Source organism: Eimeria necatrix, genomic scaffold, assembly GCF_000499385.1.
Source record: "Eimeria necatrix Houghton genomic scaffold, Enh_scaff41, whole genome shotgun sequence".
NCBI lineage: Eukaryota > Apicomplexa > Conoidasida > Eucoccidiorida > Eimeriidae > Eimeria > Eimeria necatrix.
Genome location: NW_013654309.1, coordinates 57,503 through 75,085, shown reverse-complemented (window position 1 = coordinate 75,085; position 17,583 = coordinate 57,503). Strand labels below are relative to the sequence as shown.

At 47.2% G+C, this 17,583-nt stretch overlaps 1 protein-coding gene across 1 annotated transcript; it reads left to right on the top strand.

Annotated features, from left to right (window-relative positions):
* Nucleotides 1-1,684: 1,684 nt before the first annotated feature.
* On the top strand, nt 1,685-6,710 carry ENH_00052540 (armadillo/beta-catenin-like repeat protein, putative; the record flags this gene model as incomplete). Its single annotated transcript, XM_013581402.1, has 7 exons — nt 1,685-1,802; nt 2,110-2,276; nt 3,968-4,035; nt 4,438-4,515; nt 5,502-5,571; nt 6,378-6,483; nt 6,676-6,710. 7 exons carry the CDS (start codon nt 1,685-1,687, stop codon nt 6,708-6,710), a joined length of 642 nt encoding a protein of 213 aa, XP_013436856.1.
* Nucleotides 6,711-17,583: the final 10,873 nt, after the last annotated feature.

The following is a 17,583-nucleotide window of genomic DNA, read 5'->3' as shown; positions in this document are numbered from 1 at the left end:
TAACTATGTTTCTTCCCAGTGTAGACTTCTCGCGAGCGTTCCCTTCTTCTCAGTTTCCAACCGTCGAAATGTCACCTGTTGAAAAGCGTAGAAGCCAAAAATTCCAATACAAGGAGAAAGTGGTAGCCTCCACTAATGATAGCAGTATTTGAGCCAATTGCACGGAAATCTGAGACGAACCCTAGGAAATGACGTTCATGTTGGGCTGACGAGCCATCAGGCGGCACTTGCGCAGTTCAGCAATTGCTACGTTGGCACCAGGGAATATTTTCTACTGGCGATCCGGATACTTCGTGCCACTGATCGTGCTAACTGGATTTTAGGCTGAATTAATCATCAGAAAAGCTGCGAATAGGCACTTCCGGTCATCCTGAAATCTTCGAAAATTTGGTCAATGAGAATAGTAGTTTTGAGAAACATCCATCATGCGACGCACCATGCGCGCATTTTCACTTGCTTTCCTGGCTAACTTTACGCCTGGAAGTCCTTAAGTGCTGTGGACCTAGATATAGAATTAATAGTGCCATAATTCTGAAGCTTGAACAGGAGGGAGCCTTCAACGAGGAAAGGGTAATGTGAGCTAGCGGGAAAGTCAGAGGTTCCAGTGAAACATCAAGATGAGCCCCAGGACAAACTTAGCGTTCAGCCAGCCTACTCAGTGTAGATTTGATGTCAGTTGAAAATGGCTGAGAAAAAACAAAGGCTATGTTACGTCATTTTCGGATATTTTTTTGAACTAAGAGCACAACATGAAGATAGAAACGCGCTGTCCTTGAAGGAGACTAGGGCTCTTACACTTGCGCGACGCTGGCAGATCACAGCGTTTCCCATGTTCGTTTAAATATATAGCATGATTTCCCTCAGGCAAGCAAAATATAATCCTAGGCCAGGACAATTTCAGCAGCGCTTTCGTCATGGAGATGGCTGCTATGGAAGCGACAGTAGCCAGCCCATGCATTTGAAGCTTGGGTCCAGCTGCACAAATTCTTCCACTTGCTCACAGTCTACCTGAAATACATCATTACAAGTGATACAAGTGACACATTTTTGCAATTTTTATCCCTTTTCTCGCGAAGATTGCCTTAAATTAACTGGAATCAGGGGAAAGAGCACAATACCCTTCACAGCTCCCAGGACTCCTGGGGTCACCGCAGTTGCAACACAGTCAGTTACACACGCCTCAACACCAGATCTATCTATTAAATCTCATTTTATATGTCAAGAGCCGATTTTATCCGCATGACGGCTGGCCACATGACATAGATTCGACTACGGTTTACACCTCCGGGATTAGGGGGCTGAGCACTCCACCTGTTACTGTTGGCAGCTGCTTTTTCGAGCCGCCTTTAGGAGAGCCGCAGGCATTCAAATAGTGGAAACGCGTATACTGGCGATATACGAGCTCAACTCGAGTTCTGCTGACGCCAAAGCAGTCTTGTTACGAGGAGAAAGCAGCACGTACGCCAGCTGTTGCTGTGCTGGAGATGGCCGTCCATTTCTTCTTGCTGACTTTAGCTGATTCTGCGCAGAACCTTTGATGATGAACATATTAGCTCTCTCCTCATGACATCATGCTCCTCCACAATGCTTCTTTCGGTTGCATCAACTCCATACTTCAAATGCAACGCCGCAAAAGAGGTCCGATTCGCGTTGTGTGAGCTTCTCGCTTTGCGATACCCGTAGAATGAGCCGCACTCTTAACCAGGTCTTTGAGGAGTTCCAGAGGGCGAGGTCCCACTTCGTGCAGACGTTAGCTGACCTAACTCAAAGGCCACAGAACATTGATGGCTTGCGCGCCGCTGGTAAAGTAGACTGACAGCAGCAGCGTTAAGGCAGTGGAATGCACATGAGCTCTATATATCCCATCAAGTCTGGGAAGCTTACTGCTTCAATATGTTGAACTGCACATGAGTTCTATATGTCCTGATGAGTTTTAAAGGCGCACGACTCCGAGCGCCGCCCCCAAGTTGTTCTAGGAAACATGGAAATCTCCTCGAGAATTGTTAGCATTAGAATCGTTGAAGAAGCAGGAGGGGAGGCGTTTACCGCCTAGCATTTTTCATTACCTCACGAGAGCTCATCTCTGTACTTATTCCTGGGATCGTTTAGGTGCATTGAGGCTTCTACGACCACTGTTGCTAGACTCTGTCCCAGGAATTCAGCAGACAGCAGCGGTTGCAGTTGGACGGCTGGCCGGACATAGCGAAGAGGCAGCGAGGGAATGCGTGAATGAGGAAATACTACCGCATCTTGTTGCCTCGGTCGCGGAGCAGAACGTAGGCCTTTCGTGCATTTGAAGTGTGATTCCGTGCACGTCAATTGCTGAACCAGTTCGATCCCGTTCGCTTCCTGAGCATTCCAAGAAAACGAACTTGAAAAATTCTGTGGCGCTCGAAACCCAAGCGTAGCCCGTGCAACAAAAGGTTTTGACTTAGTCGGAAACACTCTAGAATATTCACGCTGTATTTTACACTGATTCAGCAGCACGTAACGATGGCGCAGCAGGAGCCCAGAAAATGCCGAGGTTCTTGCAGCATATATTTTTCTTTTGCAGAGGTTCTACAGGAGGTCTGCTGCTTTTGTCATGCGGTCAATTGCCAAGCACTCGGCTGAACTGGCACAGGTAATTCCCGCCCGGTCCTGTATTGTTGCATTGTTAAAGTTTTAGCGGACAAAAGCCAGTATTGTATAAATGGAAGTGAGCATCTTGACTGCATTCCGACGAAGAATGCTTTTTCTGTGGCTTTACTAGTTCGCTAACTAGCACTCATAGGCACCCGCATGTGCGCGTACAAGCTGTTGAACGTTAATGCTGGCTTATTAGGTCTTGAACGTCTTTGCTGATCATGTGCGGATGTTTTTCCCCAAGATTCGTACTGTCCGATGCATGCAGGCAGTTGTGGAAAGTGGTGCTTTGGCAGCATTGTCGCAGTGTCTGGAAGCCTTCGACCCGCAAGTGAAAGACGCTGCTGCGTCTGCAATAGGCATGATACCCTGAAACACTGTCGAGCCCCTACCGTCTGCGCTTTGCGCTGTACGAATTCTGGAACCTTGCCGCGCACACATGCCGTGTTTTTAATGGTTCAGATTCTGTTCTGCTCTTCGTTGTTTGTGTTCGTGTGACTCTTCGTTCACCAGGATGCATTGCTCGCCACTCGGAGTCACTGGCTTCCTCGGTAGTTGCTGCGGGTGCCGTTCCGCTACTTGTCTTATGCATCCAGGAGCCTGAAACAAACATCAAAAGGAGCGCAGCTGCAGCTCTCGGTGACATAGCAAAACACTCACAGGAACTCGCACAGGTAGGTGCAAAACGAGCAGCTCTAAACCGTCAAATGAATGAATGCACGGGAAAGAGTCGGCAGTAGGGGAGATAAGTCTAGGAATTATATTGCCGTTGTGTTGTGCCTGCATTAGGTTGTCTGCGACGCTGGTGCAGTGCCTTTGCTGTCGAAGCAACTGGGTAGTACTGATGCTGTTGTCCGTCGACAGGTAAGCCCTTGAAAAAGGCTTCGTTCTGCATCAATTGTGCTGACCTCAACTGTTCAACTGCAGAATTGGACTACTAACGTTGATTCTCCGTGCTGCCACGAGCTTATGCCATCGATTCGCTTTTATGTCCTGAGAAGCTTCTTAGCATGAATGGTATATGAGTTCACGTGCAATCTCCTTTCGCTTTTTCGTTATACCTACCGCGTTGGTTTTGGGATTCGAAGAGTTTATAAACTGCTTATCATCGAAAGTCTGTGACTTGAAATGTCCAATTTTCAATATGCATTTCTGGAGAATATTTTTGCAGATTTGCTGGTGTCTCTCGCGCATCGCCACCCACTCCGTGGATTTTGCTGAGGTTCGGTCGGGAACTCGTAACCAACACCACCGAACAGAGCAGTAGCTGCTGTAGTCTTCTCCTTGAAATTACTTTCATGTGAGTTTTCAACCGTTTTCACCTTTATATGTGCTACTATAGGCTGTTGTCGAAGCGGAGGCGATGCCAAAGACACTTCATTGCTTGAAGGATCCCGATGACCTTGTCCGGTATGTCGCCCTTAATACCATAAAAATTTAACGCCTCTGGCAATTTTGACATAATCAACGGCGTCAATCTGTTTGTAACAAACCCTGCAGTGCAGCTCGTCAGTATGCTATCTCTCTTCAGTATATTCTGGATAATTGATGTAATTCTTTTGTGTCTTTTCCTTGTTCTTAAATTGTAGGAGGAACGCGGCCACATGTGTGAGGGAGATAGTAAAGCACACACCTCAACTGGCGGTCTTTGCTGCAAATGCAGGTCATAATAACAAATTTTAACTGCAAAGAAAGAACACGGTAGATGCCGAAACCATGAGGAGTAGCTTCAGGAATAGGAAAAACGGCACTTCGAGCATCATGTATCAATCACCGTGCAGTTTAGGCGTGAACATCTGTAATTTCATTCAGGAATCTCCTGTGTATGCTCATTTTAGGGGCTATTGCAGCATTGGTGGATTTGATTCAGGAAACAACGGGGCCGACTCGGTGTGTGATCCATCCATATCCGCTCGGTGTCCTTTATTACTTGATCACTAATGCGCTAATGCTAAAGAAGAAACTTTTCATGGAGTTGGTTCGTGAGTTCCTCAAACGCTGCTGCATTAAGCCCCCCTGGTGTTTGCTTCTGCGGCTCAGGGTGGCTGGAATTCTTGCAATCGGCTATATAGGGGCATTCACAGAAACATTGGCCCTGGCGATCATTGTGCAGAAAGGTATATTTTCGCACTTCTATCACCTTTCCAGTACCAAAGCCTACTACCTTAATGAATTATCTACCTACCGCTAATAAACGTGCCGCCTGCTCTGTTTGCTTCTCACGTTGACTAGCAGCTGCACAATCTATCAGCAGAGCTCACGGCCCTTACGCGTGTACTCTTCAATAATGCGCTATTGCCGATCTCACAGGCATTCCTCCTCTTAAGAACGCTCTGCAGACGGAAACTGAAGACCACGCGAAAGCAGCTGCAGCCTGGTGCGTAGCAATGACACTACAAGTTTAGAAGCAATGAGAGTCATTAATGCGAGAGCAAAACCTCCAGTATGCGCAGTGGATGAGGTAAAAGATTCGTTCGGCTCTCCTCGTTAGCTGCCGAATTAGTCAGTAACGTTTTGGACAAAAAGCATGCAGACAGTAGCTACCGAGCAAGGGAAGAAGTGCAGGTGATAACGGCATTTCTCATCAATCAGAAGCCAAAAGGGAGAAACCATCATTCCTTTTGCTCATGCTTTCTCAGGGCGGTGGGTCAGCTGGGTCGTCACTCACCAGACCACGCTATGGCTATTGCAGAAGCAGATATACTGAGGCTGTAAGAATACGGTTTGGAACACCTTGTCGAAAATGAGAAACTTCCTATCGACGCCCTAAGGAGAAGCACACATACACGGCCAGCAACCTCGCCGCGTTGCTGCCTTTGTAGCCTGGTTTGTTCGTCTTTTATCCAATACTTCTGTGCTCATCCTGCTTTCTGCAGATTGATGTCAGACTTTCTTTCTCCAGAATCTTCGGACGAGTTGAAAGCAAAGGCAAAGAGAGCTCTTAAAGTGAAAAGCAACCGTGTATTGGCCCTGCCTTTTGATAGTCAACTGAGAGAATTCTCCCCGAAGGATAGCTCGGTTGCTGCTGCAGAGCCAATACGCCATGATGAATTGTTCCCTTACTTACTTCCTTCCTTGTCCATGCAGAACATTATTCAAATGTGCACTCATCTGGCTGCACTAGAGCCTTTGCTTAACGAGGCGCCTCCCTCTATTCTCAAGTATGCCAGCCGTGCCTATCATTTCTCGTTCTGTAACCTTTGGCGCTGCCTTGCTTTGGCGCTGCCTTGCCGCTATCCTACATACACCATTTGCCTACTGCATAACTGAATCAACGGCTAGCTGTCTATTCCTTGGCATGCGCAGAATACCTACGGTCAGCTTTTAGCGCGAATCTTGAGATTCTATAATAGTAACAACTGGATTACTGCTGCGCGTCCTTTTGCTGTGTATGTGTGGATGGTTGGCCGCTCCGGGCTTGCCTACTTGCGTTGCCAATAGCATCAACAGCAGTGGTTCTCCTTGCTAGTGTGCTACCTCTGCAGATGCATTGTTCAACAGTTTGCGAAGGTATTGCCTAATGATCCAAAGGCGCGTAGGGCTTTCGTGCAAACAGGCGCACTGGAGACGCTATTGGTAAGGCAATAATTCCCAGGAGTTCACTGTGAAAGTCGAAAAATTCAAAGGGTATCACTCTGAAGAAGGTCTTCATTTTTCCTGCAAGAGTTGAACTGAGTAAACGAGCACCATGTGACGATCACACGCCTCCTGAATTTCGGCTTATGTATGACATTATGTGTGTAACTTATTAGAAAATCCGCGAGAGTGAAGCTGCTTCTGAAGTGCTGGATTCTATTCAAAGTGTCTGCAACCTATACCCACCTGAAGTCGTCAATTACTACTCACCAGGCTATTCAGGTGAGCCTTGGCATTTCGAAAGACTGCAACGGCAGTTAGGTAACCTATTCGTATAGGGCATCCTTATATTCTGTTTATGTCGGTGCATCCTGTGTATCCGTGTATTTGTTGGCCTTTACCCACCTTTGTCTACATATGTTTGCAAGACATGTTTGCGTTCGTCAATGAATTTAATGTACGTACTTTTCTCAGCAATTTTGATTGAGAAGATAGATGCCCAAGCATGAAGCTCCGCTGGCTTATGAGGAAGCAGAGTGAATAGTACGACCAAAACCACATGCAACGAACGTGGACGCACAAAACTGTTTCTTTGCACAGCTGAGATGCGTGATTCAGCTAGCGCTTTTGAACTGCAACAGTAGTACAATCAGATTATTCCAGCATGATGTTCGTGCTTCCATCAGATGCTGCGGTTGCTTGCCAGTTTTCCACAAACTAATAGACGAGCGGCGGCGCGCCGCGCTGCATAGCCGAATTTGGGAGCAAGCAGGAAATGCGCACCACCACAAATAGACAACGGATTGATAAGCCAGATGCCCATCCTTGCATGGACAGTGCATCAAGCTTCCAGAAGAGGCATAGTACATGCAGAAGGACTTCAGGGAGGCCACAGTATTAATAGATAGTCGTGCACATGATCTCTGTGTACTCTATATTGTCGCATCGCCATAGGGAGTAGGGAACAGGAAAATCAAGTGAAGCATCTACATTGTGTGGCTCATTTCTAAGTCACGCTGAGCATCAGAACATCTTTGTATTGCGAACAAACAGCTTTATGGAGTAAAACAGACGTGCCTGTAATCGGCACCCCGAGCAGCCGAAGGCTTTAGGGAGACGTGGGACTCCACTACATTTACTTCAGTTCCTTTACTCCTTAAGGCAACCTAGCCTGCATGTTTTGATGCCTGGTATGACAAACCATCTGCGAAGACGCCAGATAGCTACGTAGGTTTCCTTGTGTCAGGGAACCAGTAGGCGCAGTCAGCATGATGTAGTCATGCAACAAACTATGGGCTACCCTCTGCATTCTATCAATCGAGCGCTCGATATTCACAGCAAGGCATATCCATACAGGGCTGGTTGGAATCGTCTAAGGTTCAGACATTTGGGTTAACTGGCATGGAAGGCAAGCCAACACGCTAGAGTGAGCCAGGCTACAGTGAGCCACAGAAGACGGAACACTAGAGCGCCGTGGACGAGCAAAAGACCGTCAATTTTATCCATACTGCTCTGCATGCATAGAGCAGGAAGCGCGAATGCATAATGAAAAGCATAGTCCCCTATATTTTGGCAGTCTAGGATGATTATGAAGTAGCCAGTCCTGTTATAGGAAACAGAGTAAACGAGCTAGAGTACTGCGTAAAAAAGACTGTACGGGAAGAGGGCGCCTGGCTGGATATAATGATTTACGAGGCATCCTGCACGGGATAATGGCATAGAGTAGAGCACGGTACTGTGGATTGGGGACAGCAGTAGTTCGGATCGCCACCAACGTCGCTAATGCTGTACTTACTGAAATTTCTTCGGACGACCGAGAAAATGGAACATAATTGCAGCTAGCTAACGCAAATCCATTGAGCAGAGGCCGTTTGTCGGCAATTCCTGAGCAGAAGGCATCCCAGTGGATTGTTGAGTATTCAGGGGCGTAAGTTATGACATGGTTGGAAACCCAGTCATCCAGTGGCCGATATTCTACGCATGCCACAAAACGTGAGCTAGACGGTGGTTGCTTTCCGGATAACGTGCTTCCGATGCTGAGTGCAACAAATTATCTCTTGAGTACAATGCTTTCGCGGCCTAGCGCACGAAGCAAGCATGTGCCGAGTGGCAACATCGTAGAGTAACAAGCAAGCAGGCAGTGATGCAACACTAGGTACACCGGATGACATAAGGAGTGGGCGTGAGACCAAAAGTCTTTATGCCGGACGCTCGGAATTATATGATGGCTTCACAGGAAGGAAATCCATTCTGGGACCCGCTTTCCAATGCACGAAGCAGCAATCTATCTGCAGCAAGTGCCACCTGAACACTTGGCGACATTCGGATTCATTGGACTTTCCTGCTTGCTCCCTATTGCTTCTAAGTGTCCTCTTCTGCTTAAGGAAAAGCAGAAGAATGTGAACAACAATGACCTAATTTGAAAAGAAGGCTCCAGGCGTACACCAAACAGGCGCAGCATCATGAAAGCCGCCCGGCTAGGAGCATCACAAAGTGTAGCGTTTGCAAGAATGAAATGTGAGTAACGAGCCACGAGGCATGCCACCAATGCAAAACAAAGCATGTTGAGAGCTGTCCGCTTGACCCCGCATGCGTTAAACCTGGGACCTTGGAACTTGCGCCACGATGATATTATTATGGCGGAAATTCCAACCAACATGCCGCAGCGGCTCCTGTATTGCAGGATAGATGAAAGTAATCGAGGGCGATGTTGTTCCCAGCTAGCCGTCTGTGAGTTACTGTATTTTTTCGCACTTTTCAGTATGATAAGCAACACTCATGCTTGCTGTTCTCATGGTGCTGCGAGAATCATCTATGCCTCTGGCTTTTTAATGCCTCTGGCTTTTTAATGCTTCTTAGAATTGGAGTTCGATTATGGGCGGCGCCAGAGCAATGCAGTGGGAGGGCGGATCAGAAAGTTCTATCCGGATGTGAAGGCCCTTAAATGCTTGTGCAGCAACGTCGTGAATAGAAAGTCTTAAGGGCTGTGGTGAACAAGGCGATGGGAAGGTGGTATACTATGGCTACTAATTGCTGGATCGAGGCAATAATTACACGACCTGTAGCCCTCAGCTTTACTCTGCGTGAACTGTTGTATGCAAGGCGCTCCCATGTCGTCGGTAATCTGCATCTGGCCGTGGACACGCAGCATGAGTCCAATTGAAGGAAAAGTTGAATGGCAAAATGAATTTCAGCAGACAGAAACTATTACGCACGCACTAACGTACCGTCACGCGATTCCACCGGACCACAAGCACCTCAACGCAGGGGATTGTATTGCGCACACGTTGCATTCGCCAGCTTAAAATTATCATGGCCCAGCGTCATTATCACGTGGGACAGATTGCGCGCTAGAACTCTCGTTCTGGCACTGCATGCAGTCTCTCGGAGTAGCCAAGCACTACCACGCGGTACACTCCTGTATTCATCCTCTACTCTCTAGAGCAACAATTGTATGGCTTTTATCTTCCTAGTTTGTATTTTGTGATGTCACAAAACAGGCGATCGCCGTGGTGTTCTTGCTAAGATCGTTACCGATATTGCAAAGATCGGCAACGATACCAGTCCAAGTTCCATGGTACAAATACTGGTAGAGTTTCGCGTTGTTTGAGTTTTCGCAATGCTCGCATCGATACTTCCGACTGCGCAGTGTCACAAAACAGGCGGTCGCCTTGGTGTTCTTGCTAAGATCGTTACCGATATTGCAAAGATCGGCAACGATACCAGTCCAAGTTCCATGGTACAAATACTGGTAGAGTTTCGCGTTGTTTGATTTTTCGCAATGCTCGCATCGATACTTCGGACTGCGCAGTATGCACGCACGTTGTTTCAGACGTCAGTGGGTTCCACTCATGCCAGTCGCGCGCCGTGTTGCCACAGTATGCACAAAAGAACTTTAATAAGCCTCGTCTACCAGCTTGGTGACGCGCTACCCATTAAAAGCCTCACTAGTACATTGTACTTGCATTGGCCCCGAATGACGCTTATGCGCGAAATATTGTTGCCTGCACGGGACTGCGAGGGTAGACAGCCGCATGCCTTCAGGAAAACCAGGTGTATGTACTGTTTATTTGGGTGATTTCGATTATGAATGCAACGAAAGAAAATTTGCAATCCTGGTTCATTCAGGAAAGGAGCCAAGTATGACAAGCGGTTACTGAGAATCAACAACGACGAAACAGCCGAACCTCCCGTCGTAAATAATCAGATGATCAACTCTTGAAGCATTGCACCCAGATCGCGGGCTTTAGCGATGTAGAACTCGCATCGCCATTACTCGCATACAGTTATATAATATGAGCCATACACTACCCGTGGAGGCTAACGTTATGTTGTTTGCGTCCGGCAACTTTAGAATTCACTGCGTGCGACACCACTCGCTGGTGGCGTCGTATCATTTTGCCTGGCGGCGCACGATTTTGGCCTTACGTCGTACTCCCAGTGGTTGTAGTGAGCACGGCGCGGCCTCAGTGGGCATGAACTGCGTTCTTATTGCGTAGGTACTTACGAATCCAAAATGGACAGAGAATCCCCATGAAACCTTAAAAGCAAGAAGGTTCAAACATGTTGCAACGCCTTCAGTGCCTATCAGTATGTGTCTGTCCCCGTAAAATACAGCGGAGACACGGCAAGCGCCAATCCGTGGCCGTCCAGCTGAACACTCATTGTGCGGCAAAAAGTCGATTTCGCTGTTTCATATTTAGGGCACGTCTGCCCACACGTGGGCACACCGGCATATGAAAACAAAAAGAGACTGGTACAGTAGGACTAGCAGGCGCGTATGTGAGATGCTACCGAGCGACTGCGCAAATCATGCATCGAATACTTCTTTTCCACATGCCGCTGGAAGTAATCGCTTTCCGCAGACCCCCAACGCGAAAATACAATCTTTTCGGAGGAGCGCGCAACTGTACGCCCTACTGACTGATCTGCTGCTAGCTCTCTGCTGTATTGCTGCGAACAGCTTGTGCAATTAGTGTCACCGACTGCGGACAACATGAATGCTCGAGGCCTTACTGTCACTGCCCTTTTGCATATATGTCGATGACTTACCGCATGTGCGCAGTACAGGCTGCATCCCATCAGCTTTAATACGCAGTCTAGCAGCAAGCCGCAACGAAACCTACACGCCACCTGGAGCTTGCGCTGCTACGGTTTAACATACAGACTATGGAAGGGCAAGGCCGGATAACTATGCCTTCGCAGTCACGTTGCTGCTCAGTATTTTACAGCGTAAATTATTCCAGAAGCCCACGGTGTACGTGTTCTACCTGATTCTTTGTGAGGGTAGCTGTTTGGTTGCATAGAGCTACGTGATGCACTCTGAAGCTTTCTAGTCAGCAGACACCGTTTTAGCTCTCAGAAGTGCTCCTGTGATAGCAGTTTGCAGCAAGCATTAAGGATATGCACTGTGGATTTGCTTTCCACGAACTATCATCAGATTTATTCATTCATTGTGCATCACAACAGCAAATACAGAGGCACGAGGATCTATCCAAAATGCCGCATTGTGATCTGGCGTTTCCAGTTTCACAAGGTCGCTAAAGACGTGTGTAAGACTTATCGAGTGATGCAGCATGCTTGTGGTGGGCACACGTATGCAAGAACCATGAAGGGGATCACTAGGTCAGCAGCTCGTCCCGTATTTAGCAGCACCTGAACCGCATCTATTCAAGGTGCTAAGGTCAGATATTTAGTGATCTGTTGTACGATGTGTGCCCGGAGTGTCTTAACTACAAATTTTATAGTGTTCTAGCTGCTTAGTACCGGTCATGCAGTTTCCCCTCCAGAGGATTTTCCAGGCTGTAAAATCAAACAATAGCCAGTATCGCATCAGGTTCTTTCGTAGAGATTTCGCAGCAGTAGGCTGCATGAATCGTCCGTTAGCAATTTTCACTTCTTATTTTTGCGTTTTACTCCCAATGCTCACTGGGAAGTCCATAAAAGAGCGTTTAACATAAGATGCGCAAGCTCCTATTTATGAAACTGCAGCCATTTTCACCAAGTTCTCCTCTCTCTTGTTGTTAGGCCCTAGTAGAAAACCAAAAAGCTGTTTTATTTGCTTGTAGCCATTCCCGAAGGAGACGAACGCGATTATCATGTTTCAAACAAGCAACAAGGCAAGTGCAGTAGCACATCCCGCGTCCCCTGCTGCGTACCTACAAGTAGGCGAATGCAGTTCTTCTCCAGTGGTTCATGGTTCTCCTCCAGCCTCACCCAAGTAAAATAATTTGCATCCAAGCGAAAAGCCGTCCAGGCTACATTCTGCACATAGTTTACTGAATTGGAAAGTACATTCATCCTAAGAGTATTTCCTTGATACGCAGCGCCTTCCTATTCTGGAGAAAACTTCTGCAATCCGATTCGTCAGGCAACAGAAAAGAATTTTATCAATTCGCTTTGAAACTTCTACACTGTCTGAAAAAATAGTGGAAAATCCTGTTGAGTTGGAGTTGTACTATCCTTAGATCTTCGACTCGCTTCAAACGCGAGGGCGCCAGTCAGAGCAACGCGACCGGACCTCTAATGAATGGGAATACTGGCAAGCAACGACGCAACTCCACCATATGATAGGAGGGTTCTATTAGTTGAATATGGTGAAACCAGAAAGGTCGAAAACTTTACCTTCTGAAACATCCGCCTAGCCCCCAAGGGTCGCCTCCCCGAAACACGTTGCATGCAGCCTTCTTCGGTTAGCTAGCACTCTTTATTTTACTTCATAAATACTGTGACACATTCCTTTTAGCTCAATGCTTGAGCCGTTGCAGATTATCCACTGTAATGGGCCAGTCGGGGTAATGATGGAGTAACGATGATTTGAAACCAGCTTGCGCTTTCACCTATTTTTCAGGGAAAGTTTGTTTGCAAGAGTCACGAGCTTCTAGGATATCAAGGTACAAGAATATGTCAGCATCAATATAATGAACAGCAGGGACCACTGTTTTGAAATTGAGGTTGGCTTCATTCACAACGGTTAACTGCGAAAATCTGCCAGCGCTACTATACAGCTTTATTAAATTTGAACACGCTAGCACAGGAGGAGGTTCTAGCTAGTTAATGCAACTCCAGAAGAAATGTGTAGAAACACGTACTAATGATGCGACAGGCAAAATTCATGCGTTTATGAAGGATAGCAAATACTGAGCTTTAATGTATCGCTGTCACGGAGGCACAGTGTTCCCGACGCATTCTCTCGAAGCATAGGCATCGAGCAGCCACATCGTACAAATGAAAAAGGGGTAATGGAAAAGCCAAGCTACATGGCTCCGACTATCAGGAATATTATTATCACCAAGTGTAAAGCACGAATAGCTTCGCCTAAAGGAGCCGAGGACAGCCTCGTCTACCGCTGAAGAGTCTGTATAGAGGATTGATATACTGTGGGCTAGCTGAGCTGATACAGTGGGCACACCGTCTCCATTGCTTTTCTCTCTAACTTTTCTTCTTTGTGTTCCGGGAGCGAAGTGAGAAATTCATTCATCCACGCGGTTCACAGAAGCGTGGAACGCGACGTAAAGTTTCATACAGGCTTCAACATCTACAGCACGTCTCCTCTGAAGGAAAGAACATCCCTTCTGATGCGTTGCTGGCCACTTCGCGGTAGTCACTCTGCAACTTTGCCAGCATTAGCGCAGTTCGCTTTACCTTACCAAGTTAATTGTTCTCCGCTCAGCTGCAGCAGGGCGACAGCCTAGTCAGCTGCTTCGGTGCGAATCTGGAATTTGGCTGTCGATAGCAATGAGCAGTATCACAGTAATCCGCTTAGCAACGATGAAGAGAACAGGCACAAGGGTTTTAACAGAGTCACTTATCCAGCTGTCATAAAATAAAAAGAAACCGAGCTGTCTGACAACAGAGGTACGTGGCTTTGTGAAAAAACAGAGTAGCGCCTTCACGCATTAGGGAGAAGAAGCGTTTTCAACTATGCGGTTAAAACGTGCCAGCCGCGCGTAGCCAATGGCACCTTTCGTGCCAACGGCCTACAGGAGGACGAGGCGACGCGCCCTTGTGTCTTTCAGACACAAGCAATACTAAATAAATGAAGCAGTTTTCTGGCAGATTTGGCCTTTCCCTATGAGTCGAAGCAGCATGTCTAAAGTATGGGCAAGTGATTTATGGTCAGAAATAAGGTGCTTGTTCAGCTTTTCTCCGCGAGGTAAAGCAAAAGAGTGGTGAAACTGATGTGACGTGGACCTCGCACGTTAGTGAGCTAAATTGAAAGCGCCATGTGGTGTTCACAAGTAGCGTGGCATACCATTTCGCACAGCTTAGTTTAGGCGTGGACGAAGACGCTGCAAGAGCGCTTGAATAGGCCCGCAACTCATGGCATCACTTCCTGGCAGTGCAGAGGCTTGCATTCATGAAGGAAATGATTGAGGCCTCACGTACTCGGGCTTCCCAGCGTCAGGCGATAGCAGCGTCAGGCGATAGCACAACGCACAAGCTGGCAGTGAGGAAAGGCGAAAAAGTTTAACAACAAACTGTTATCGAGCCCAAAGTAGCAGGCTTTCTTCCATGAGTGCTCGCCGTCGCCTCTTTGCTGCAATCAATAGAACGAGAGTCTGCCTTTTCCAGCTCTGTCTGCATCGTGTTGTTGCTACATTGATGCGCATGCATACACTGCTGACAGCTGTGCTGCTTGAGGTCTAAAGGGCATGCTAAATGAGCAACGCTACACTAAAGTTTTCATAAGCTGCGTCTTGGCAATACGAGGGTTGGATGTGTCTTGGACACATTAATTGCATCGACAGCGTCACGTGGTCAACTTAGCCTGTCAATAAGTAAGCGAAAAGAAGGCAGTCAATGAATGAAAGGGGGCAAGGAACGGATACAGAACCACAGTTTCTGAGACAGCTCGCTATCACTATGAGAAGTTGCTTCCGCTCTCAATATATATTTTTGCGGAACCGCGTCAGGCCTGCCAAGAAAAATCCCAGGAAAGGTAGGCGACACGGGATTTTCTTGGCTGCTCCCAAGAAGCAGAAAAGGACAAGGATGAGACTGGTTTTTCGTGTGTTCTTCTGTCATGCTGCTGTAGGCTGGTTGGCGCATCTCCTATCAGCAATTATTACGGAATTTTGCCGACCCCTTTTTTCTCGGGCGCCCTTTTGTTTAGCACGTGAACCGTAATATATATGGGAATGCGCTCGCTGTGCTAGAGACATACGTAGCGTTTTCAAAATGATCGTGACGTATATCTGATTCTCATGTCCTTTGCCGCCATCGCAAGATGAATAATTGGGGACCTTTTCAAAACTATTAGTGGGTTATCCCTACCGCGTGTCCTATCGGCGCGACGAACGAGGATTAGCTAGAGCAGCAGCAGAAGATATTCTCAGAACAGGAACTAAAGCAGAATTTAATCGATTGATCAGTCGCGCCACGAAACGGAGGGCGCGTTCAGATATCAGCACAAATATAGCAGCCCTGGAGCTTATTTTCATTCTTCACGCTGTGTCTCTTGTGTCATCTGATTTGAGTGAGTGACAAGTGAATTTGCACCTGGTGTTTGCAGCTCATTTGTCATGAGCGTCCATATTAGAGAGCTTGCCTGACAACTCCTTCGCATAAGCTGAGAGTGGGAACACCGGAACAATGGCGGAGAGCACGCAGGCACTCACTGTAGAAGCCACACACAGATTCTCGGGGTACGTTGTACCCCAGATTGAGAACTGTAACACTTAGTTTTACAATCCAACATACATATTCATGATAGTAGTGGCTTCCCCACGTGCAGTACAGTATCCAGTGAGGTCCAGGAACGCCTGAGCAAAAAAGTGGTCTAAGGCTTCGAGACGGGAAACGGAGCACACCAGCTTGTTTTCCACAGTGTGACTGCTGGAGTGGTGCAATGGAAGCTTGTTAAGACTTCTTGTATTTGCCTTAAGTCCGCCGTAGTCCTTGGTTCGGCCACCACCTTATTTTGAGCAGCCCTGTGTCAACCTAATGCGGTTGAGAGAATGCTCTACAGCATTGTCGAAAGCAGGAAATTGTGCACCGCGCCCTGCCCGCTTGCTTTGTAGAATGTCAGAGCCTCTCTACAAACGTGAATCACCATCAACTCGTTGAAAATGGCCTACGGAGAAAGTCTGACCGAACACAAAGATGAAGATTTATTATTATCCCAGTGCACAATGAATACGCATGCTTCAGTACAGCATTGCGTAGCACTGTAAACCTGAGGAACCGTCATCGTACACTTGACTAGAAAGAATATACTCGGAGAGCACTTACATGTTGCGCGTTTTAACGCTGGAGATCCTAGAGCGCACTTGCTAATCCATGCACAGAATATTATCCAATGACGGCGACTAATACTTCACGCAAAAGCACGCTGTATAAGAGACTCGCGAGAGTAGAATGTGAAAAATGCGTGCCTACTGCGCATCACTAGGACTCTGCATCACCCTCCCAAAAGCCAGTGAAGAACTGCGGAACACATAGGAAAAAGAGCCGGTCCTTGAGAGTAAATGAATGACTTTCACGATCTTTGTACTGGGCTGTTCTGCATCAGATAAGCAAAAACACATATTTTCAGCTGCTTGGATGATTATGGTCGAAAGCAGTGCCCAGAAGAATATCATCTCCATGACGAAAGCACCGACGTGCCTGCTCGGTTACTGAGCTGCTTGAAGATTCTACCTGGGAATGTGACACAATATCAGAACGGCTCTAATGTTTTCACTCCGAAAATGTTGCCAACTGGGTACTTTCAAAAATGCGAATTGGGGATGCGCCCTCAGCGGAAGCCCATAAATCGAATTCTGTGAACCCAGGGCATAAGTTCCCAGGGATTTATGCTGAGGATTGTTATTTGCTCTCCCCATATCCCAGTAACAGATCTAAACCCCTCACGTCAACTTCGATTGGCAGTGGGAACGATTTTGGAAACAAGATGACGGTATTGACAACAAAAAGGAAAGCCTCCGGTGAAGGAGAAGTCGCAAATCCCGAAGCGAGCAGCATAAGGGTGCTCGCAAATCATGAAGCATTAGCTTTATCCCCTTTATTGACAATCATGACAGCACGAAAATGTCGCTCCTTAGTTTGCTTCAGTGTATCAGTGCATTATTCATTTTCACCGGCGAATGTTCCTTCAAGTTCGTCGCCCGGTTTTTCTGGAATTTGTATGCGCGAATGATGGTCTTACGCAAACCTTAAGAGCGTAGGGGGCTTATGCTTTTGACACTCTTGTGACTCCATGAGTGGCATCCTAGGAATACTTCGCACTGCTAAGCCATTTCTTGCCTATTGCTTTCTAAGGTCATTTATTAGGAATCTTGCGTACGTATCCATGATTTGTGAAACTATTTACTTGTAAGGAAAACTGGTAAGTCATAAAGCAAAGCATATGCGTGCTTGCTACAGAAAGTCACGTGAGGA